General features: G+C 41.9%; 6 protein-coding genes across 6 annotated transcripts; 3 read left to right on the top strand and 3 right to left on the bottom strand.

The window, feature by feature from the left end:
- Positions 1–148: 148 nt before the first annotated feature.
- BO85DRAFT_524381 (cytochrome P450) lies at positions 149–2,010 on the top strand (the record flags this gene model as incomplete). The annotated part of the gene is made up of 5 exons (XM_025665411.1): positions 149–223; positions 297–447; positions 504–839; positions 893–1,255; positions 1,319–2,010. 5 exons carry the CDS (start codon positions 149–151, stop codon positions 1,918–1,920), a joined length of 1,527 nt encoding a protein of 508 aa, XP_025510426.1. The 3' UTR covers positions 1,921–2,010.
- A 492-nt stretch (positions 2,011–2,502) lies between these two features.
- On the bottom strand, positions 2,503–3,817 carry BO85DRAFT_463898 (NAD(P)-binding protein; the record flags this gene model as incomplete). The annotated part of the gene is made up of 4 exons (XM_025661950.1): positions 2,503–2,574; positions 2,638–2,916; positions 2,981–3,499; positions 3,572–3,817. The coding sequence occupies 4 exons, from the start codon at positions 3,815–3,817 to the stop codon at positions 2,503–2,505; spliced, it is 1,116 nt and encodes a 371-aa protein (XP_025510427.1).
- A 1,603-nt stretch (positions 3,818–5,420) lies between these two features.
- BO85DRAFT_472680 (uncharacterized protein) lies at positions 5,421–6,116 on the top strand. The gene is made up of 2 exons (XM_025662576.1): positions 5,421–5,776; positions 5,832–6,116. The coding sequence occupies exons 1-2, from the start codon at positions 5,542–5,544 to the stop codon at positions 5,939–5,941; spliced, it is 345 nt and encodes a 114-aa protein (XP_025510428.1). The 5' UTR covers positions 5,421–5,541; the 3' UTR covers positions 5,942–6,116.
- A 581-nt stretch (positions 6,117–6,697) lies between these two features.
- On the bottom strand, positions 6,698–7,322 carry BO85DRAFT_454018 (uncharacterized protein). Its single transcript, XM_025661182.1, has one exon. The coding sequence runs from the start codon at positions 7,174–7,176 to the stop codon at positions 6,916–6,918; it is 261 nt and encodes an 86-aa protein (XP_025510429.1). The 5' UTR covers positions 7,177–7,322; the 3' UTR covers positions 6,698–6,915.
- A 774-nt stretch (positions 7,323–8,096) lies between these two features.
- On the bottom strand, positions 8,097–9,332 carry BO85DRAFT_383787 (3-isopropylmalate dehydrogenase; the record flags this gene model as incomplete). Its single annotated transcript, XM_025656528.1, has 3 exons — positions 8,097–8,319; positions 8,368–8,788; positions 8,855–9,332. 3 exons carry the CDS (start codon positions 9,330–9,332, stop codon positions 8,097–8,099), a joined length of 1,122 nt encoding a protein of 373 aa, XP_025510430.1.
- A 1,137-nt stretch (positions 9,333–10,469) lies between these two features.
- BO85DRAFT_443188 (uncharacterized protein) lies at positions 10,470–12,288 on the top strand (the record flags this gene model as incomplete). Its single annotated transcript, XM_025658866.1, has 3 exons — positions 10,470–10,696; positions 10,766–11,365; positions 11,451–12,288. The coding sequence occupies 3 exons, from the start codon at positions 10,470–10,472 to the stop codon at positions 12,286–12,288; spliced, it is 1,665 nt and encodes a 554-aa protein (XP_025510431.1).
- Positions 12,289–19,002: the final 6,714 nt, after the last annotated feature.

A 19,002-nucleotide genomic window follows, 5' to 3' on the forward strand; every position in this document is an offset into this window, starting at 1 on the left:
ATTTCCACCGTCAATCTACACCAGCCCAAGTCAGGTGAAGGGACCTCCAGAACTTTACTTCGTCTTCATTCAATTTCTCACTGAATGATACTGAGCGTCAAAGAGATAGGTGACCCCAAACACCAAGCACCCAGTTTTGCCAAGCATGATGTTCAAGCTGTTTGCTGGCGTAGGTGAAGCAGGAAATGTAGGTATTGCTTTGCTGGTTGGCTTCATATTACTTGTAAGTGCATCTATCTGACCCAACTAAACTCCTTGACGACCGATGCCAATCTAACGGGCATTTGGGAGGCCAGGTTCTAACGCGGGCCCTGTATTTGGGCGTCTTCCATCCTCTGGCCAGATACCCCGGTCCTCTCCTTGCGCGGTTCAGCAATCTTTATTCCGCGTATCATGCGTGGAAAGGGGACATTCATATTGACATCTACCGTTGCCACGCACGATATGGTAATTCTCCCTACACCTCAGGATGTGCACTTCAGCTCCGCCTAACATGACAACAGGGGACCAAGTGCGCTATGCGCCCAACCGGCTACTAATTAACACGGCAGGGGCTGTCCAAGACATATACGGTCATCGCGCGCCCGTCAAGAAATACGTGAACTACCGGGTGCTCGCGCAGCAGGCACCTAATACCCTCACTATGCAAGATAAAACCCAGCATAGCCGCCGACGCCGGGTGCTGAGCCAGGGATTCTCCGCCCGCAGTCTCGAATCGTGGCAGCCCAGGATCGTCTCTCAGCTTGATCGGCTATCCCAGGTCATACGCGGATGCTTGATCACGACACCCTCTTCAATGGAGAATGGATGGACGACGCGGCTTGACATGGCACGTACCTGCAAGTCTCCTGTCAACCCTGAAATAGGATATCGTTAGTAATACTCGTGATAGTTGACCGCCTCGCTTTTGATACAATGACCTCGGTTTCTTTCGACTCGGACTTCGACACTCTCCGATCGTCGAAATATCGCTATGGGATTGAGGCAATCTCCGCGTCGAACATTCGACTCAGCGTGCTTCTGCAGGCGCAGGAACTGGCGACAGGTAACCTGGACGGCCGATTATTTCCCTCGTCCATCGCTGGTCGCAGGCAATTTGTTCGATTTATCCGAGAACTCCTGGGGACGCGGCTGCGTGCCCTTGACAAGGGTGGGGACCTGTTTGCCTTCTTACAGCAATGCAAGGACCCTGCCACAGGCGAGGGTCTGGGCGTGACGGAATTGAGCACGGAGACTGCCACCTTTATAATTGCCGGTCGGTGACCCTCGGCCACCCTTTGCTATCGCGGCCAGTGCTACCATGCTAACGATAGGTCAGGGTCTGATACATCATCAACCACCATGGCTGCTGTATGCCACTACGTGACCGGCTCTTCTGAATGTCATCGCCGGGTAACAGACGAGGTACGGTCGGCATTTGCCTCGCTGAAGGATATTCGCTTGGGACCAGCCTTAAATTCGTGTGTGTTTCTGCGGGCCTGCGTTGATGAGGCCTTGCGCCTCTCGCCGCCGGCAGCCAGTGCTCTCTGGCGGGAAGTTGAGGATGGAGGCGCCTCCATCGATGGACACTGGCTTCCTCCGGGCTGTGAGGTCGGGGTAGGAATCTACAGCATTCACCACCGCGTCACCGAGTGGCCAAAGCCCTTTCAGTTCAATCCCGATCGGTGGCTGAAGGGATCGGGAACTCAGGAAGTCGACGGCCGCGCGTACATGCCCTTCTCGATCGGAGCCCGGAGCTGTATCGGTAAACCGCTGGCGCTGGCGCAGGTGATGCTCACCATGGCCCGTCTATTCTGGGAATTTGACATGCGGAGGGTGGATCGAGACGACAGCGAAGCCAAGGATGTTGAGTATGTGGTGGCGGATCATGTTACGGCCGGCGGTCAGGGTCCCATGCTGTCTTTCCGACCGCGGATTTAACACACGCCAGCGGTTATGCGATGGTGGTGCTTTAATTGTCGATTTAGGTCTTTTTCCACACAATTTAAATGGTTCTGTGTCCATGACTCCATAAACCTGCCTTTATCTAGAGTACTACCCTTTGTGTCGATAAATAGTAGTAGTACTACTGTGTCCTAGTAATAACTTACTATATCCCGACTGACACTTCGGTAAGTACTGCTACTTACTCTGACTTCTATGACTTTGTAAATATATATCAAGTAGTAGGGGATGTATCCGCCTGCCACTCATCCACACCCGTGCTCATTTGCAGTAACACCATTGGCATTCGACTTGAGAAATTTTCTTCAGATTGTCAGGTTCAATAAATTATTTAGGACGACAGGGAACAGACTGGTGGTCTGTGCAATCTGAAGAAGGAAGACGAAGTTATGCTGAGAAGCCCGTTTAGGTGCAGTCTATCCAGCGCAGCACACGGTCGGGAACTCGACAACGTGCAAATTAAAAGGAATAACAGGTCTAAGGTTAATGCGTCATTCTCTCGTTTCTGCAGCGCGCTGATCGGCCCAAGCCCCAGGTGTAACAGGGATACAATGCTGCTTAGGCAAAATAGCCAATGTCCTTCCAGTGCTGCACAAACTTCAGCACCACTTCATCCTCCACAGCCCTCATCTGGCGTAGAGTGGGCGAACAGGCCCGGGAGCGATCAGTGGCCAGGATAACATGCCCACACACGGCAGGTTGGAACAACCGTGCAAAAAATGCCTTCAGCTTCAGCACGGGGTACCTGCGCGTGGAGCCCTCCGTCTCGGCGGCTTCCACCACAGCAGCCAGCCACTCGTCGAAGGGAATGCGCGTGCTCAGCCCCAGAACAGGGCCCACTGTGTCCAACAGATCGCTCCATGCCTGACGGATAGGATTCTCCACCTGGCAGACCGGCGCCAGCGGATGCAGCGCAAGAAGAATCTCGCAAAAGACGGCGGCCGCATCGTCAACGGGCATCCACGACAACGTCTGCGCGTACATCACATTAGCGGTTGCATCTTCCATGGCATTTGGAATTCCGAGGGCAACTTACGCCTCGCAGCTGGGGCAGCTTCCCAAGGCTCAACAATGATCGCAACATCATCGGCACCACCTCCTTGGTGGTCCAGATGCCTGTGGCGCGAGATCCTACGATAGGCCCGCCTCGGACTATGGCGATCTCCAGCTCGTCTGGATACGTGGCTGCCGCCAGTTCGAGGATCTTTTCGCAAACGATCTTTCCGTCGGCATACCCCAGTCCGGTAGCAGACTTCTGGGTGACCATGGAGGCCTCCTCGATTAATTCACCGGCATGGGCTGGAGTGAGCCCACGCTGGGCCACCGCCGCAATGGAAGAAACGAAGAGGAATCGCCGGCGCACGCCTCCGCACGAGGCGAAAAGCAGGAGATGGCGAAGGAACTGGAACTGATCACAGAGTGACGACAAACCTGGACGAAAGTCCATGGGCCAGGCAGCGTGCACAACATGAGTGATACGACGTTGGACATCTCGATACTCGCTCGCGTCAAGTCCCAGATGCGAATCCGTGGGATTACAAGTGATGAAGGTAACCTTAGATCATTCGGCTTCGGAGAGGAAAATCTTCTTCTCCTGCAGCTGCTGGCGATAGGCCTTGGGGCTGACGGATGGGCTAGGACTCTGACTATTTCGGAGGACACAAATAACCTGGCTCACTTGGTTGGATTGAACTAGCTGTGCTAGACAGTGCGAGCCTAAGCTTCCTGAACTTCCTGTAAGAAGAACCACAGCATTGGCGAGCACGGGTGTGAGGGTATCTGGATGCGCGGAATATTTCTCCACCTGCCGATCAGTCTCCTGCCACGGTTGGGATTGGTCCGCCTGGATGGTCGATGAGGCGATGACTGTCATGGTGTGAGACTTCCGAACACGATTTTCGATTACAAAGAAGCCATCTGCTCTTCTTCTTGAAAGCCGGTGACGTTCCTTTTGGGCAAGGACCGGTGATTATGCGACTGCCCGGCGATTATCCAGATTCGGCCCATAAGCTACACTCGGTCCTCTTCGGTGACATTGCAAGCTATTTTGTCCTCTATAGAACCTTTTGCCCAAGATTACAGACAGTCGCCTGTTATCGGCCCATATTTACTGCATTCATCGGGGTCGCTAACCTAGAGGCTATGCTAGTGGAATGAGGGAGACGGGCGGACCGAACTCTTCTGACCGGGAGTGAAAGACCAGTCAAACAATCACACATCTCCATGAAAGAGTCAGGCGTAACAGCCCTAGCGCGGCGATCGCTCTCATAAACCGGCTGTAATTGTTGTATCATGGTAGCTGAGGGCGCGCCGGTTAATGACCGATGAAGAATAATGCAGAGCCCAGCTGGGTTGATGGATGCTAGAGCCGGAAAGGGTAGTAGACCATGTCCGTGAACCGCCTGCTGGCTGGAAACAAGACACGAAATCACCCTGCGTCCTGCAACCTTCTCGAGTGGTTGCATTATTCATTGATGTTATTGTCAGTGAGATGACTGCCGGGTCTTGGGTGGAACTCCACGGCACAGAACCCTTATCACTCTATTTCCACAGACAATCTTGAGTTGTAACGTATTCAGTTGTGCGAGGAGCATTATGCGATAGTAACCTAAGTCGTTTGTGCGTGAGTGAGTCTACTCATTCATCCTGCACGATTTCTTGACTTACTACGCAGGGGGCCTAACAGGCGTCCAGGGCTCAACGGATCTATTTTGGGCGAGGGTATGATGAGTAGCGAGAATGAAATGAGATGCATAAAATGGAGCGCCTAACCCATGGTACCTCTGGATTCAGCATAGCCACGCCTTGTCGGTAGTGCGGGATGGAAACTCGCCCAAGTTGCGGCCTTGAAGGTAAAGTAGATCCCAGAAGCCATCTGGCGTGGTGTTGTTAGTATTGACATTCATCTCCTTGTTTGACCGTACCACATGGTCCATCTTTACGAATGACCTTGGAACGGACCGCTTCGAGGTGGACAGACTGCGGAGGTCTGTCAAGCGAATTCCGCTCGTGGGTGGAGTCGGGTAAATCCCGAAGACTGGCTGTTTCGGACGAATGGGGAGCCTGATGGTTCTCCTCATGCCTTGTCTTTTGCAGATGGCACTCTCATGGGGCGCGCATCACCGCGTTCTGAGTGGACAGTCGGGCTGACGGCCTTGGCCTGGGTAAGACATGTTTCTCCGTGTGGCCAGAACAGGAAACTGGGATCGAACGGGCCACTCTAAGTTACTGCTAAGCTCAAGACGTATGACTTGTATGAACCACATACAAGTCTACCCCAGCTTAGTCCACCATGTACACTAAACCCTCATCGTAATAGGTATGTCCTTCTGTCGCATGTGACCTCCGCTGCCATCCGGACATTGCACCGCCCACGGAGTAAAAATAGATGAGCGAAATCGCTACCCATCACAACGAATAGCTATATAAAGAGCATCAGCCAGATGCCAAACCTGACTCTTGTCTTCGGCATCAAACCCACATACTACACATCCCTCGATAACCACCAGCTTTACCACGATCGTTGCAGATCCCCTCCTTAGATACCCAAATTTCATATTCCATTTCTTATCACCAGTTAATAACCAGATCGCCATTATGAAGTTCACGCTCAAGATTATTTCCGTTCTCACTTTAGCCGTTTCCGCAATGGCGTTGCCCACCACCGACACGCGAGTTATCCAACTCCGCCTCTGGGGTGAAACTGGTTGTGCCGAGGACAACATGGGTGAGCTTGGCTTGTACCAATCCGGCCTTGACGAATGTGGCACCTTTGCAGGCCCCTATGCCATTCATTCTATCACCACCTATTACGTCGTAGCAGGATATGCTGGTAAGTCAATCTCCATCTCCCTAAGATCTTTCATGTCACCTAACAATTCTTCCAGCCCAATTCTTCACCGATTCAAATTGCGAGGAGGGCGTCCAAAATGTAACTGCGCCAGGATGCCTTGACGGTGACACTGCGTTCGCCAGCTACAAGCTAGTCTCGAACTAGTAGTCGGTTGGAAGTAGACGAGCAGTGGAATGAGGAACGAATCCTATCTGTGAATGATATTTGTAAATGTTAGGAGGAGGTTGATCTGTATCCTTGAGCTAAAAATGTGCACAATCTCGAAGATCGCATATGATAAGCAGAAAAGACTATGTCTAGGAAAGATCTAGTATCCGACATCCTGCGAGGTTCACTGTGCTATAAATTTCGTAAACCACATTCAAACCAAATGTTGCCTTGGTTTGTCATAGATCTGACTGTCAAACAGTATGTAGAAATAGGTAGCATGGGCCCTCGCTGCTAATATCGCATACGTCTGAACCTATTCGTCACATCGGTCTCAACTCCACACAAGGGCAGGTTTGGAACCTTTCAATCTTGGACGTGCATTACCAAAGACCTGGTGACATCTCCGTAGTCAAGTTGAGTGATGTTGTTGCTAATATCAATTTAAGCTGTTGGAAGAGTAATTTGTTTTGAAACCACAAAGCTTTATCACTATTCATTGTGACGTTTTGTAGGGTCACATGTTTACATTTTCCACAGGTACTTGGCGACACCCCCGGGGTTCTGTATGAGTACGCTTATATTGATGCTACAGGGGTAGATAATGTAACATCTCTGCTGATCACGTTATCTACCCTTTCTAACAGCGTCGATGATTCTCTTATTGAAGCGTTAAGGAAGACCGCTTTATGGTCCACATGGTGTGTTGCTACACATGAGAAAACCCTTCTACATATATGCCATCACCCAAGGTAGAGTTGTAGAGAGTGTTATTCCGATATGTCAAGAATCCTGAACACCGTTGTACCAACGGCTATAGAAGTGCCTTCTCGGTATTTCACGACTAAGTCATATACGTCTTCACGAAATTTAAATGAGCCGGGGCCCACACAGACGGGATACACAACCCAAGAATGAAAGTAGATACTGCGGCGAGGTGAAACGATAGTTAAAGGGAAATAAAACCAACATCATTCGGAGATACTCCGCTTTTTGTCATGCGCATATTGCGCCGCCAACGGCGCCTCCAGAGGATGGACGGGGTTGCTTTCCAACACAAAGGGCTTGGCGGGATCAGAGCTCCCCTCTGTCGAATTATATGCTGGCTGCTGCAGATTGCGAGGAATTCTGCCCCAGCAAAAAGGCGCCTGCTGTTCGGCGGTCTGACTTTCCGGGGCAGGCGATTCACGGCCTTCGAGCTGAGCACAGAGGAGATTCTTCTTTGCCTCCATTTTACAAATATCGTACTGGGGTATCGATGATTTCAACAAGATTATCGCGTGTACGACGTATAGCACCCGGCTTTGCTTCGTTTCCTGTTATTTGTGGGATGCGTGGTAAGCACCGCACTTCGGTAGCTCATTCGTTGCTTGGATCTAGTAGAAGCCACTATTAGTTTGCCGATCTGCCGATATAAGGAGGAATACTAAGGAAAGGGCACCTGCATTTTCAGACGTTGTTATGCAGCTTGCAGGATTCAAGAGAGAGAGAGGGATGGGGCACCCCGGTCATAATCAGGTATAAGTAATCATGACGTCTGTGCCCTTACTAATAGGGTCATCTGCTCGCCAGATTAAGAACCCAACCGTTCCGCAAACACCATATAAGTGGATGTTGAAGTTCACCCGTCTGTGAAACCATGGTTCATCATAACTCTCATTAACCGTAATATCTCGAAAGGATCGCAGCCCCAGGAAGATGCAATGCCATCTCAATCACATTAACAATTGCAGGAAACTTCTAAGAAGGTTGTATATTTATTTACCTGATCGTATGTGTTTAGGGGGAGAAAGATAATTCATCAAAAAACAGCTTCCCACTACCGAAGCATCGTCGTGATTCACACCACCGGGTCGGTTTATCTCCACAGTCTAGGTCAAACAATAAGAATGAGAGCCAAAGTTAGACATCGAATGTCGCGGTACTCATCAAGTAACAATATAGCCCCAAAGACAGGTTATCATGTTTCAACCACTTGTCCATCAAGACGGCCCGCTCACCACAGGACGGCAAAGGCCAACTACATATAGGAAAATGTTGCTAACGATATTCATTTGGCCACTCAAGACATTCTTCTAGTGTTCATATGACCGCTAACATATCATAGAAAATCAACACATATGATACTTCTAGCAACTCTATGTATAACGCTTCAGGTCTGATATTTCCCTCTCAATGCAGCGACTACGGCGTCACCAAACTCTTTAGTGCCTGATTTGCCCCCGAGATCAGGAGTGCGGATGCCCTTGTCCAGAACAGCTCGCACGGCATCTTCAATCTGGCGCGCTTCGATCTCCATGTTGAAAGAGTATCGAAACATGAGGCTCACACAGAGGATCATCGCAGTTGGGTTTGCGATGTTCTTGCCGGCTATTCTTCAAGCTATTAGCAATAGGAGAAACAGGATATCAAAGAACACTTACGTCGGAGCGGAGCCATGTGTTGGTTCATATAGACCGCGAACCTTTTCCTTCTTACCGGGATGAGGAAGACCATCCAAGCTAGCACTGGGCAGGACACCTAGTGTTCCAACTAGTGACCCCGCCTGGTCCGATATCATGTCACCAAAGGTATTGTCCGCCAGAATCACACCGTTGAGGACTCGGGGCTCGGTAGCCATGATCAATGATGCTGAATCCGCGAGCTGGTGGATTAACCTCACCTGTGGATACTCTGTTGAAAGGGTTTCCTCGACAACACGGCGCCACAGACGTGATGATGCTAAGACATTGGCTTTGTCAAGAGAAATCACGGGCCATGGTGGGTCATGCCGCAGGGCAAGCTCTGCAGCGAGACGAGCAATGCGTTGAATCTCAATCTTGGAGTAGCCCCACTCATCCATTGCTGCACTCGTGTTACAGAATAAACATTAGCCGCCTTTTACTTCCCACTCAGCGGGTTCAGATTTACCGTAATTGTCCTCCTCAACTTTTCTGCCAAAATAGGCGCCTCCACAATTCTCTCGCACCACTACAAAATCGACCCCCTCGATCACCTCCTGTCTGAACGGTGAAAAGTCCCTAGCAATTTCACGGCTTGGAACTTCCACAGAGCACGGTCGCAAGTTTGCATAGATATCCATGATCTTGCGTAACTGTAATAGACCCCCCTCTGGGCCGTCAAGTCCGCGCCTGATGTGATCCCACTTTGGACCCCCAACCGCGGCGAAAAGGACGGCGTCTGCAGCAACTGCGGCATCTTTTACCGGCTGTGTAACGGATTGGCCATAGGTATCGATAGATATGCCGCCAATAAGTTCTTCTTGCAGATGGAACAGGACTGAGGCAGTGTTGAAGGTTCGCAGGACCTTTATGGCTTCGGCCATGACCTCCGGACCGATCCCATCTCCTGGGAGGACAAGAATGTTGTAGTTTCTTGAATCCGACATGGTGTTCGTAGCCTATTGGATATGAGTGAGTAATTACCAGCGCAGGTGCGAAAGTCCTGATATCTAGTAGAGCGTACCTCCCGTAGGAACGGTGATACTGTATCTGTTCCGAGGTCGGAGATCAGGCCGAAAGTGCGGGGAATACCAACAACCGGCGTTCCCCCGATAATGACTATCCCTTTTCTTCGACAGACATGGATCTGCTGCCATTCTCCTCTAGGTGAATACTATTCATCACAATTAATAGCCCTTCGGAAGTTCGAGCTAAGAGAAACACTGGAGATAGTCTGGGAAGCTATAGAACCAGTCTATCTACTTAATATACAAGATTGACATAGGCCTGGAACACTATTTATCACTATAGCACCTCACACACACACAAATTACCCTAGGTTATTTCCATCTTTTCTCATTTTGGTTACCTTGATTGGTCGATACTGATGATAGCAATATACAGATCTAAGTATTAGCACAAACTATCTCAACTCTATTAGCAGCTCCTCGCGTATCTTCTGCCACGATCTGTACATATAGTCTACGATTGACCGGACGTCTTCTCTAAGAATAAGTTCATCTTCAAGGTACCAAAGCGGAGGCCATTCCAAAAGTAACACAAGCGATATGAGAGGGAGGCACAGAAACCTCGACACGAAGGCCCGTCCGCCGCTAGGAAGGGTAGCGCCAAATTAGCCTTGTCCTATTCCTTCCCAGACAACCCATAAGTCTAATGGGAATATGCCTGTCAGCATAATATCTTTCCTTTTTTTTTCTCTTCTGAGGCCACATTCTGCCAGTGAACCTAGGCTATAATAATTCCACACTCATCATGGTGCTAGAGTAACAGATCCAGGTAATATTCTCTACCGCATACGATCCATCGAAAGCCATCGCGACCCCAATTTCAGCTCCCGAAAGTTACATTTCGGCCGATTACAGCGCTAATGCAGGCAAGCTGCGCCATCATTTTGCCCACTAAATGTATTAAGGGGGCTGTGATACAACTGTTTTCTGTGTTACCACCTTTGCCCCTTTGCGGTGCGGCACAAGGCTGCGCGAAGCAGCCAACTATTTGAACAATCACTCGCCTGCCTCCATGTTCAGATAGCAAATGAAGATTAGCAATCTAATAGATTCAGCATGATGACCAAAAGCATCTTTGGGCTCATCTGCCTGCAATTCTTATACATCGTGCGCGCATTGGGGGGTAAATACGCCCCATTGCAAGCTCACACCAATGCTGACAAAGACGCCACCATCGCCATTAGACGGGCTCTACACGAGGCTAGAGGGACGACATACGCGATGAACCAGACTCTGTTGACAAAGAGTTGGGCAAATGCTACTATATTTTCCATCGGAGCAAGGTAATTAAATCAACTCCGCTTGCTCCTTAATGCAAAGTACAAACACTAATTTTGACGCTCTTATCCTAGCACGGAAACTTCTGTTGGGCCAAAAAACGGGACCGTAGGCCTGCAATCTGGCCTGGAAATTGTCTGCAAAGCCTGCTATATAAATGGTACTGTTGGTGGCTATTTGACAGTCGAGGATGGGTTCAATGTCACCACGGTCGTGGATAGCGCCGAGGCAGATATTGCGAATGTCACAGATTCTGCACTTTCTCAGCTAGAAGATTTCGCGCGTGAAGCCGCCCGCGATATTCTCGAGGATGTCTCCCAGTTCCAATTGATCGATATCCCCGCTTGGCCGACATTGGATCTTAACTTTGATCTGGATGAGGCAAATGGATTTCCGGGAGTACATGCACAGGTCGAGTTCGATAGCTTGGAGCTCTATCTGGACTTGGATCTTCAGCTGTCGACCGGAGCTACCTACACACTAGACCTCTTCACTTCCGAGACCCCAGCAGGAATATCGATATCTAGTCTTGAGGCCGGTGCTATATTCCAGGTTTCGCTTGTTCTAATAGCCCAAGCGGAAATCGACATTAGCAGTGGAATCCACATCAAGCTGGAAGATGGTTTAACGCTGGCTCTGGAGTTGTTCAACAACAATGTTTCGAGTATCACCGTGTGAGTTAGTCTCTATCACAAGCTGAGGCCCTAGGCGAGGTGGGCTTTTCTTCCCGGGTGACCAACACTAATTGACATGTCGTAGACCCGGTGGGCGGATGGAATTTCTTCCAGTAACCGTCCAAGGCCATGGAACCCTCCGGGCCCTCTTACAGGTCCAAACGAGTATTGGTTTCCAGATATCAACCCCAAACTCGGTCTCCGTGTTCGAGTATCTCAGCTTTAGTGCAGGTATTGGAGGGGAGGTGTCTGCGTATGTGGCCGACTTCCTGTTGCAGATCGACGCTTCTACTAGCAATGATTCCCACTGCGGCTTTGAAGCGGTTGCAGAGTACACGCTTGCTGTGGGTGCTGCTGCGGGGGCGACAGTTGCTGTTGATACATACCAATGGGGCCCCACGCCCAACACCACCGTGCCAGTGTTCTATACAACGCTGGATAGTATTTGTGCCGGCTATAAAAAATCTCCGGCGACCATAACACCCTCTGCCACCCTTGGACAGCGAAACGATCTCGTCACTACTACAGTATCTACCTCAACGACGTATACTATTGTTGACTGTACATCTCAAGGGCTCATCAACTGCCCTGTGTATCTCCAGCGTACGACATCGGTGAAGAGCACTATGACGACTGTTCTCACAGTCGAATCGGGCATAGACGCCACATACCCTGCAAGCACCTTCTCATCCTTGACCAGTGCTATCCCTTTTGGAAGTAATGCTCGCCGACTGGGTTCTACATCTGGAACACCTGTATCCTACGTTCCCCCCACTGCGACCGCCACTAGTAACGCCCATCCCAATACTGATGATGACCGAGACCACAACAACTCCCATTCCAACAACCACAAACTGATCATCGGCTTGAGTGTGGGACTTGGTTTCCCGGCCGTCGTAGCATTGGCAGCTGCCCTATGGTAGGTTTACCGTTCCATTAGGTTTCGCTCGACTCGAAGTCAAAGGAACTGACAAATGTAGGTGGTTTCTGAGTCGAAGAAATAAATACTCGGCAGTACCGCAACCTGATCAAATAGCTCGTTCTTCCAGTCCGGATAAAGACGCAAAGCTACCACAAACATTGGTGGCTGCTACTACCTGATGGCAAAGGCTGAGAAGACGGATTACTCTCTTTCCGTAAACGAGTATAGCTTTCATAGTGCAGTACCATATCTGTCTTTAGCACGTCATATCTGAAGCACGTCATGTTTACCCAACAGAGAGATCAATCGTCTCCATAGAATTGGATATAGTCAATCTGAAGCAAATGCGGGCACGCTTCACGATCAGCGTGCTCGGGATACCTGAATCTAATTAAGATACCAACAATGAAAGTTCCATAACAAGATGATACAACGGGTTAGCTTTTCAGTCTGAACCCCTACCTGATTATTTTCCGGATACATCTTTCTATCTCTTACAGCCATGTGCTAATTTTCATCGGCAGAGCTGGTACATAGTGAAGATTCACTATCCTGTCAAACAAGGAAATTCTTATTAGGTCCCAGGTATTATATTTCAAGAGTATTGGATTCTCGATGCAAAAACGCTGTTTTGCTTCAATTTTACGTTGAGTGATTTTGCACAACAGAGCAACGAAAGAACAGCGGTGAGCCGCTGGGTTGTTTATTCGGAAGGTAGGTACGTTATCATAATTTGAAGCGATTCGGAAATGCCAGGAACCAAATATCCACTTCAAGAGGCTTTGAAGCTGGGGTAGTGCCTCGCAGGCCTTCACGGTACACCTACCTTTTACTTGGCTACAATCGAGTTAGACGCCCGTTACGGATATTGGAAAAGTGATCATAATTATAAAATCACTCAGTATAACTGTCTGCGAAAAGTCACAACGCACTACTGATCTCTAACCTGGTATTAGGGTAGTTTTATTCGAGTGTGTCACGCCGAGCAAGCAGGTCATACAACTCTCCTAGCAGCTAGAGAGGAAAGCTGCACTGGCTACGAAGGGCTTCAGTATCATTTTTGCGAAATTCGATTGCTTCCAGTTACCCAAGTCTGATGTTTCATGTTCACCAGTCTTTACACCAATCTTAGGGATATTAGTCGTCTCATAGTAAGAGATCACTATCTTATATCTATCATAACAAGATGGAGCTAGCCATCGATGATCTCGGGACTCCTATAGCCACTACAACAAATCATCCTGATGGTTCGACCATGGTAGCCAAGCTATCCTATCACAACTACTGTAGTGACTTGGCTATAGTGACTGATCATTGCCAAGATATTGTAGTATCTACTGAGCACGGCCCTTGTGCAAAGGGGCACATATGTAACGTCGTTATATATCATGTACTAGATGGGCAGCTCGGAGGCTCGCTCAGGCCGCAGGCGCCCTGCAAGAGCGCCCTGGCCGCGCTATATTAGGGTAACCCAATCTATCTATCTATCTATCTATCTAGGCAAACGCTGCTTCATCGCGCCTCTTCCTCCTCTATTTCAACCTTTGCTTTCTGTTCCTTGCAAACACTGCTTCATCGCGCCTCTTCCTTCTCTATTTTAACCTTTGCTTTCTATTTCTTGTAAATACTGTTTTATTATATCTTTTTTTCTTTATTTTAATCTTTGCTTTCTGTTCCTTATAAATGTTATTTTATTATATCTCTTTCTTTTCTATTTTAATCTTTATTTTCTGTTTTTTATAAATATTATTTCATTATGCCTCTTTCTTCTTTATTTTAATCTTTACTTGAAGAGATGTACTGAAGCAGGAATTTATTATTTATTTAAATATTATAATTAGAATAGCAATATTACAGCTAGCTATAAATATTTTACTATAAATATTTTTTTATAATATACAGAGAAATATCTAGACATGTCTTCTAACCAGTAAAAATCCTATTTAATCTTGAAAGATGATATACTATAAGTCTTGATCTATATTATAAAAGAGTTTAATCTTTAATAAAATAGACTTTTGTATTCAAGAAGTCTAATAAATTTTTATAAAAATAAATTATCTTAAATTAACTGTCAGTATTATGATTAATTATACTATTTATAATATTATTATAAAGAATTATATATTATTATACTGAGATATTATAATTTCTACTGTTCAGTTAATCCACCTGGATATTATATTTTACATTTAAATAAGAAAAATAAATAATGTTATTTTAAAATATACTAGATATTAAATATACTGATTAATAATATATTATTTAAATTTATTGTAAGGAAGTCTCTTACTGCTGTTAAGTAATTCTGGATCAGATATTAAGAAAATAATTTAAATTATAGATTAAGTATCAGGATATATATATATATATAATAGATTTATATATGATTTAATATAGATAAAAATATTAATTGAATTTAAATTTATTTATTATTTATTTCTGTTTTATCTACTGCTCTTTGATTATAATATTTTATAAATAGATTATTATCTTAAATAACTTGTTCTCTGATATAACTAAAATATTTTAGAATAAGTATTTAGTATGCACAGGGGCCTTAAAGTAAATAATTAAAATAAATAATATTATTTAAATTTTATTTTATTTTCTTTTTTTATAGTTTACTGTTTCATGTATAATTCTATTCTGTTTAATAAATATATTAATAATTTTTTATAAAATAGACTAGTCTAGTTAAATAAGTAAATATATCTTTATTTAAATAACTAGAGCTATTAAATATTAATACTCTAAAACTAGCTAAAATAAATAATATTTTTATTAAGTATTACTATATCCTGGCTATACTAGTTAAGAATAAGCTTAAAAAAATCTAGCTGGTTAGATATTATAGTCTTTATTTAATTAATAAAAAAGATCTGTATCTAGTTACTTAATTAAAAGAATCTTATTAGTTATTTTTTTAATTTATTTGATTTTCATATAATAAAATAAAAGTAATTAAAAATAAATCTCCTAGTTTATTTTTTATTTTATTTAATAAGTCTTATATTAATACCAGCCCTAGTATACTAGAGGAGGTAGAATTATAAATCTGAATTTATTAAAATAATAATAAATTATCTTATTAAATATTATACTCAGTGATTATTAAAAACTTTATATAAATTATTATCTAGAAAGTAGGGCTGACAGTATATATTTATATACTAAAAATATATAAATCAGAAAATATTAATATTTATATAACTAGTCATAGGAACAAAGAAATTCTAGTTAAATATAATAATAAATAATTTTAATATCTTAAAAGAGGCAAATTTGTCTATATTATTAATAATTATTATTTAATATTTATATATAGTATTCTAAGGACTTTTTTTACTAGAAAAAATATAATAAATAATAATATCAGACGGTAGATTGAGCAGCTTAATATATAAATATAAAAAATATATATTTTATATATTAATTAGACTGTTACAGACCCCTGCTAGTTGACCTGCTAGTAAGGCGGACTCGCTAGGCAGAAAGTGCTGATAAAGACAGTGCTCAAATAAACGGAAACTCTTATTGAGGAGAATTCTAGATTGCTCTCATAATGCCCGGAACAGCTACATATCATATGACTATAGGTATATGGGATAGTACATGAACAGGTATATAATATATAATATACAGTATATGGAAAGATATACCACTTGGTATACAGAGAATAAGATATATAAGAATATTTATTTATATATTTAGTTAGTCCTGTTCTTCATGCTTAATCTATATTATCTTTAAATAACCTATTCTTGGAAGCTTAATAATACAATACTTATCTATACTTACTTACAAATAACTGTGCAGTACTATCTGGCCTTACTTTTCTTCTTTTATTCAGGACTAATACTTTAGATAAATTATTAATCTGATACTATCTTGATCCAGTTTAATAATATATATACTAGTGAAAGCTAAGTTAATAGAAATAAGAAAGTAATCTTAAGATTTAATATATTAAGTACTGTTAGTACAAGTATTATTAATTATAATTACCTGTTATATTAATAATTTTTAGTATACTGTGTATCTTACCACAGAGCTTAAATACTAGTAGAGAAGGATAATAATAACAGGCATATATATTAATAGCACAGGAGTTAATAAAGATAGTTAATTAATTATAGGAAAGTATTAGTATCTTAGAATAATAAAACTAATAGCTTAAGAAATACTTAGTGGCTAAGTCTATCAAAGTCTAACTATCAGAACTATTTAATAATAATTAATCAAAGCTTAGGACTTTCATAACCTAATTAGACTTATATCTTAATATTAATTAAAAGAAACTCTAGAATAAGATTAACAAGATTTTTTTTATATCTATTTATCTAACCGGAACAGTATTCAGTTAGTTCAAATCATATATCTATAATTATTAGAAAAAGCCAATAGAGAATTAGGATGATAATATTAGAATTATCTTTTTTAATTATAGTAAATTCAAGAAATATCTTGAACAAATATTTAGAGATATTAATACTATATATAACACTGAATGAAAGCTATGGTAACTTAAGTAAACCAAATTAATATCTAAGTATACCTCCAAATTCTAGTAAATTATTAGTTATCTGGATTAGAATGATAACATGTATATCTTATAATTTAAAAAAAGACTTAAAATAGAAATCCAAGAAAAATTTATTTAACAGAAACAACTAAAAATATTACAGAAAATAATTAAGATAATAATCAAGATTAATAATAAGTTATATAACTTTAATATAAAACAGAAGAAAGACTAATAAATTAATAAATTTATACCTTAACAGAATAACCAGCAGGATTATAAGATTAATAATAAGTAACTGGTATAACCTAGAAGCCTAGAATATAAGGATTTTTATAGACTAAAATTAATAGAGCTAGATGTAATATAGTATTAGACTTAATTAAATAAAGTCTTTAAGAAAGAGCTTGAAAAGTATAAAAAAGACTACTTATATTTTAATTACAGTAAGGCAGGCTATTAGTTAAAGAACTGTAGATAGAAATAATAATAATCTTAAAAATAGTTAAAAATTATTAATAAAGACCAGGCTAAAGGAGCCTATGATATTATAAAAGTCTAGATAGAAATTAAATCATCAAGTAGCAAGGAGCTATGAATTATATAATAAGAATAATTGCTAGTACCAGTAAGTAAGGTATACTAGAACTGGTTAAGATAATAGATTAATATAGATAAATTAATAGTATTAATAAAGTCATAAAAAACTTACTGATTATCTGAACTATTCAATTGGCCCACGGAGGTTGATAATAGTAATAAATCAGCTCTAAAAAATAAATACTCTGATATAATTTAAAACAAGTTTAATTCTTTAGATAAAGAATACAGTACTCAACTAGAAGACCTTAGATCTAGTAAGAAGAGACTTAGTAAGATACTTAATATTCTGGAAAAACTTTTATCAGAAATCAGTGAACTATGCCCAACATAACAGAATAAAGATAAGAAAAACTAAAAAGATAATAAAGGTAATATCTCTTACTGATTAGATTATATTATAAAAGAGTTTAAGGAGAATCCGGTACAATTCTGTCTAGAATTTAAGAAAGTTATATAATATTATCTGTATTAGGATCTAAGATATTAAAAAATATAAAATAAAGATTAGGGACTGTATTTACAGAGATGCTCTTATTATCCAGAGTTTTGTCTAATATATAGATAAGATAATATTAATTATTATTACTATCTATTTAAAATTAGCTGGAAAGTAAGAGTGGCTGGACCAGATTCTTAATATAATTATAGAAGATATTTGTATAAATACTTTAAGAAAAGTAAAGAATAACAGAAATATGATGAACTTCTTTAAATTATATATTATATAAATATATACTTCTTATATTATGACCAGAAATATATTACAGGATACTGACCAAAGATACTGGAAGTAGTAGAAGCCAGAAATAACTATTATTTATATCTTAACTTTAGTTATTTATATATAAGGTATAGATAATATTTATATTATGATATAATGTACTAGATAATATACTTTAATAATTAATATATAATATATTATACAGTAAAAATAAAGAGTTTAAGATTTTTATAAGAATATTCAAAGTTACTAAAGCCTAATTAGCCAGACCAATAGTTAGCAGCTATTAAATTAGAGAAATATTTAAAAATCCAGGCAGTTATGCTAGAACAACTAGCTTAAGTATTAGTAAACTCTAGTATAACTAGAAACTTCATGAATCTATAATTTATGCGGTAACTAGAGATATTCAGAAAATAGAAAAAAAAACTAGAACTAATTACAGGACTGAACAGAGAAAACCTGGGAACTTTTATATTAATAATTAAGTCAGGAACCATGTCTATGACTGTAATAGATTATTTTAAATATATAGATTTTAATATAATATTATTAGGATAATATGATATTATATTAGGGATTTCATGGCTCAGGAATCATAATCCACAAATTAATTAGAAAATTAAGAGTTTCTAATTTATGAATTATAATTATCTAAGATAATATTATTAAAAACTAGATATAGGATCTGGATCCATACAGCCTGCTATATAATATAAGACTGAAATAAAGACTAAGTAATTTATAGAAAGGTTAAAGATACTATGGAAGCCTAGTATATTAAATATTATAAGAAACTTAGAAAAAAGTAATACCTCAGAAATTATAGAACAGGTATTAATAGTAATAAAACCATTATAGATTAA

Source organism: Aspergillus piperis, assembly GCF_003184755.1.
Source record: "Aspergillus piperis CBS 112811 unplaced genomic scaffold BO85scaffold_31, whole genome shotgun sequence".
In the NCBI taxonomy this organism is placed as follows: Eukaryota; Fungi; Ascomycota; class Eurotiomycetes; order Eurotiales; family Aspergillaceae; genus Aspergillus; species Aspergillus piperis.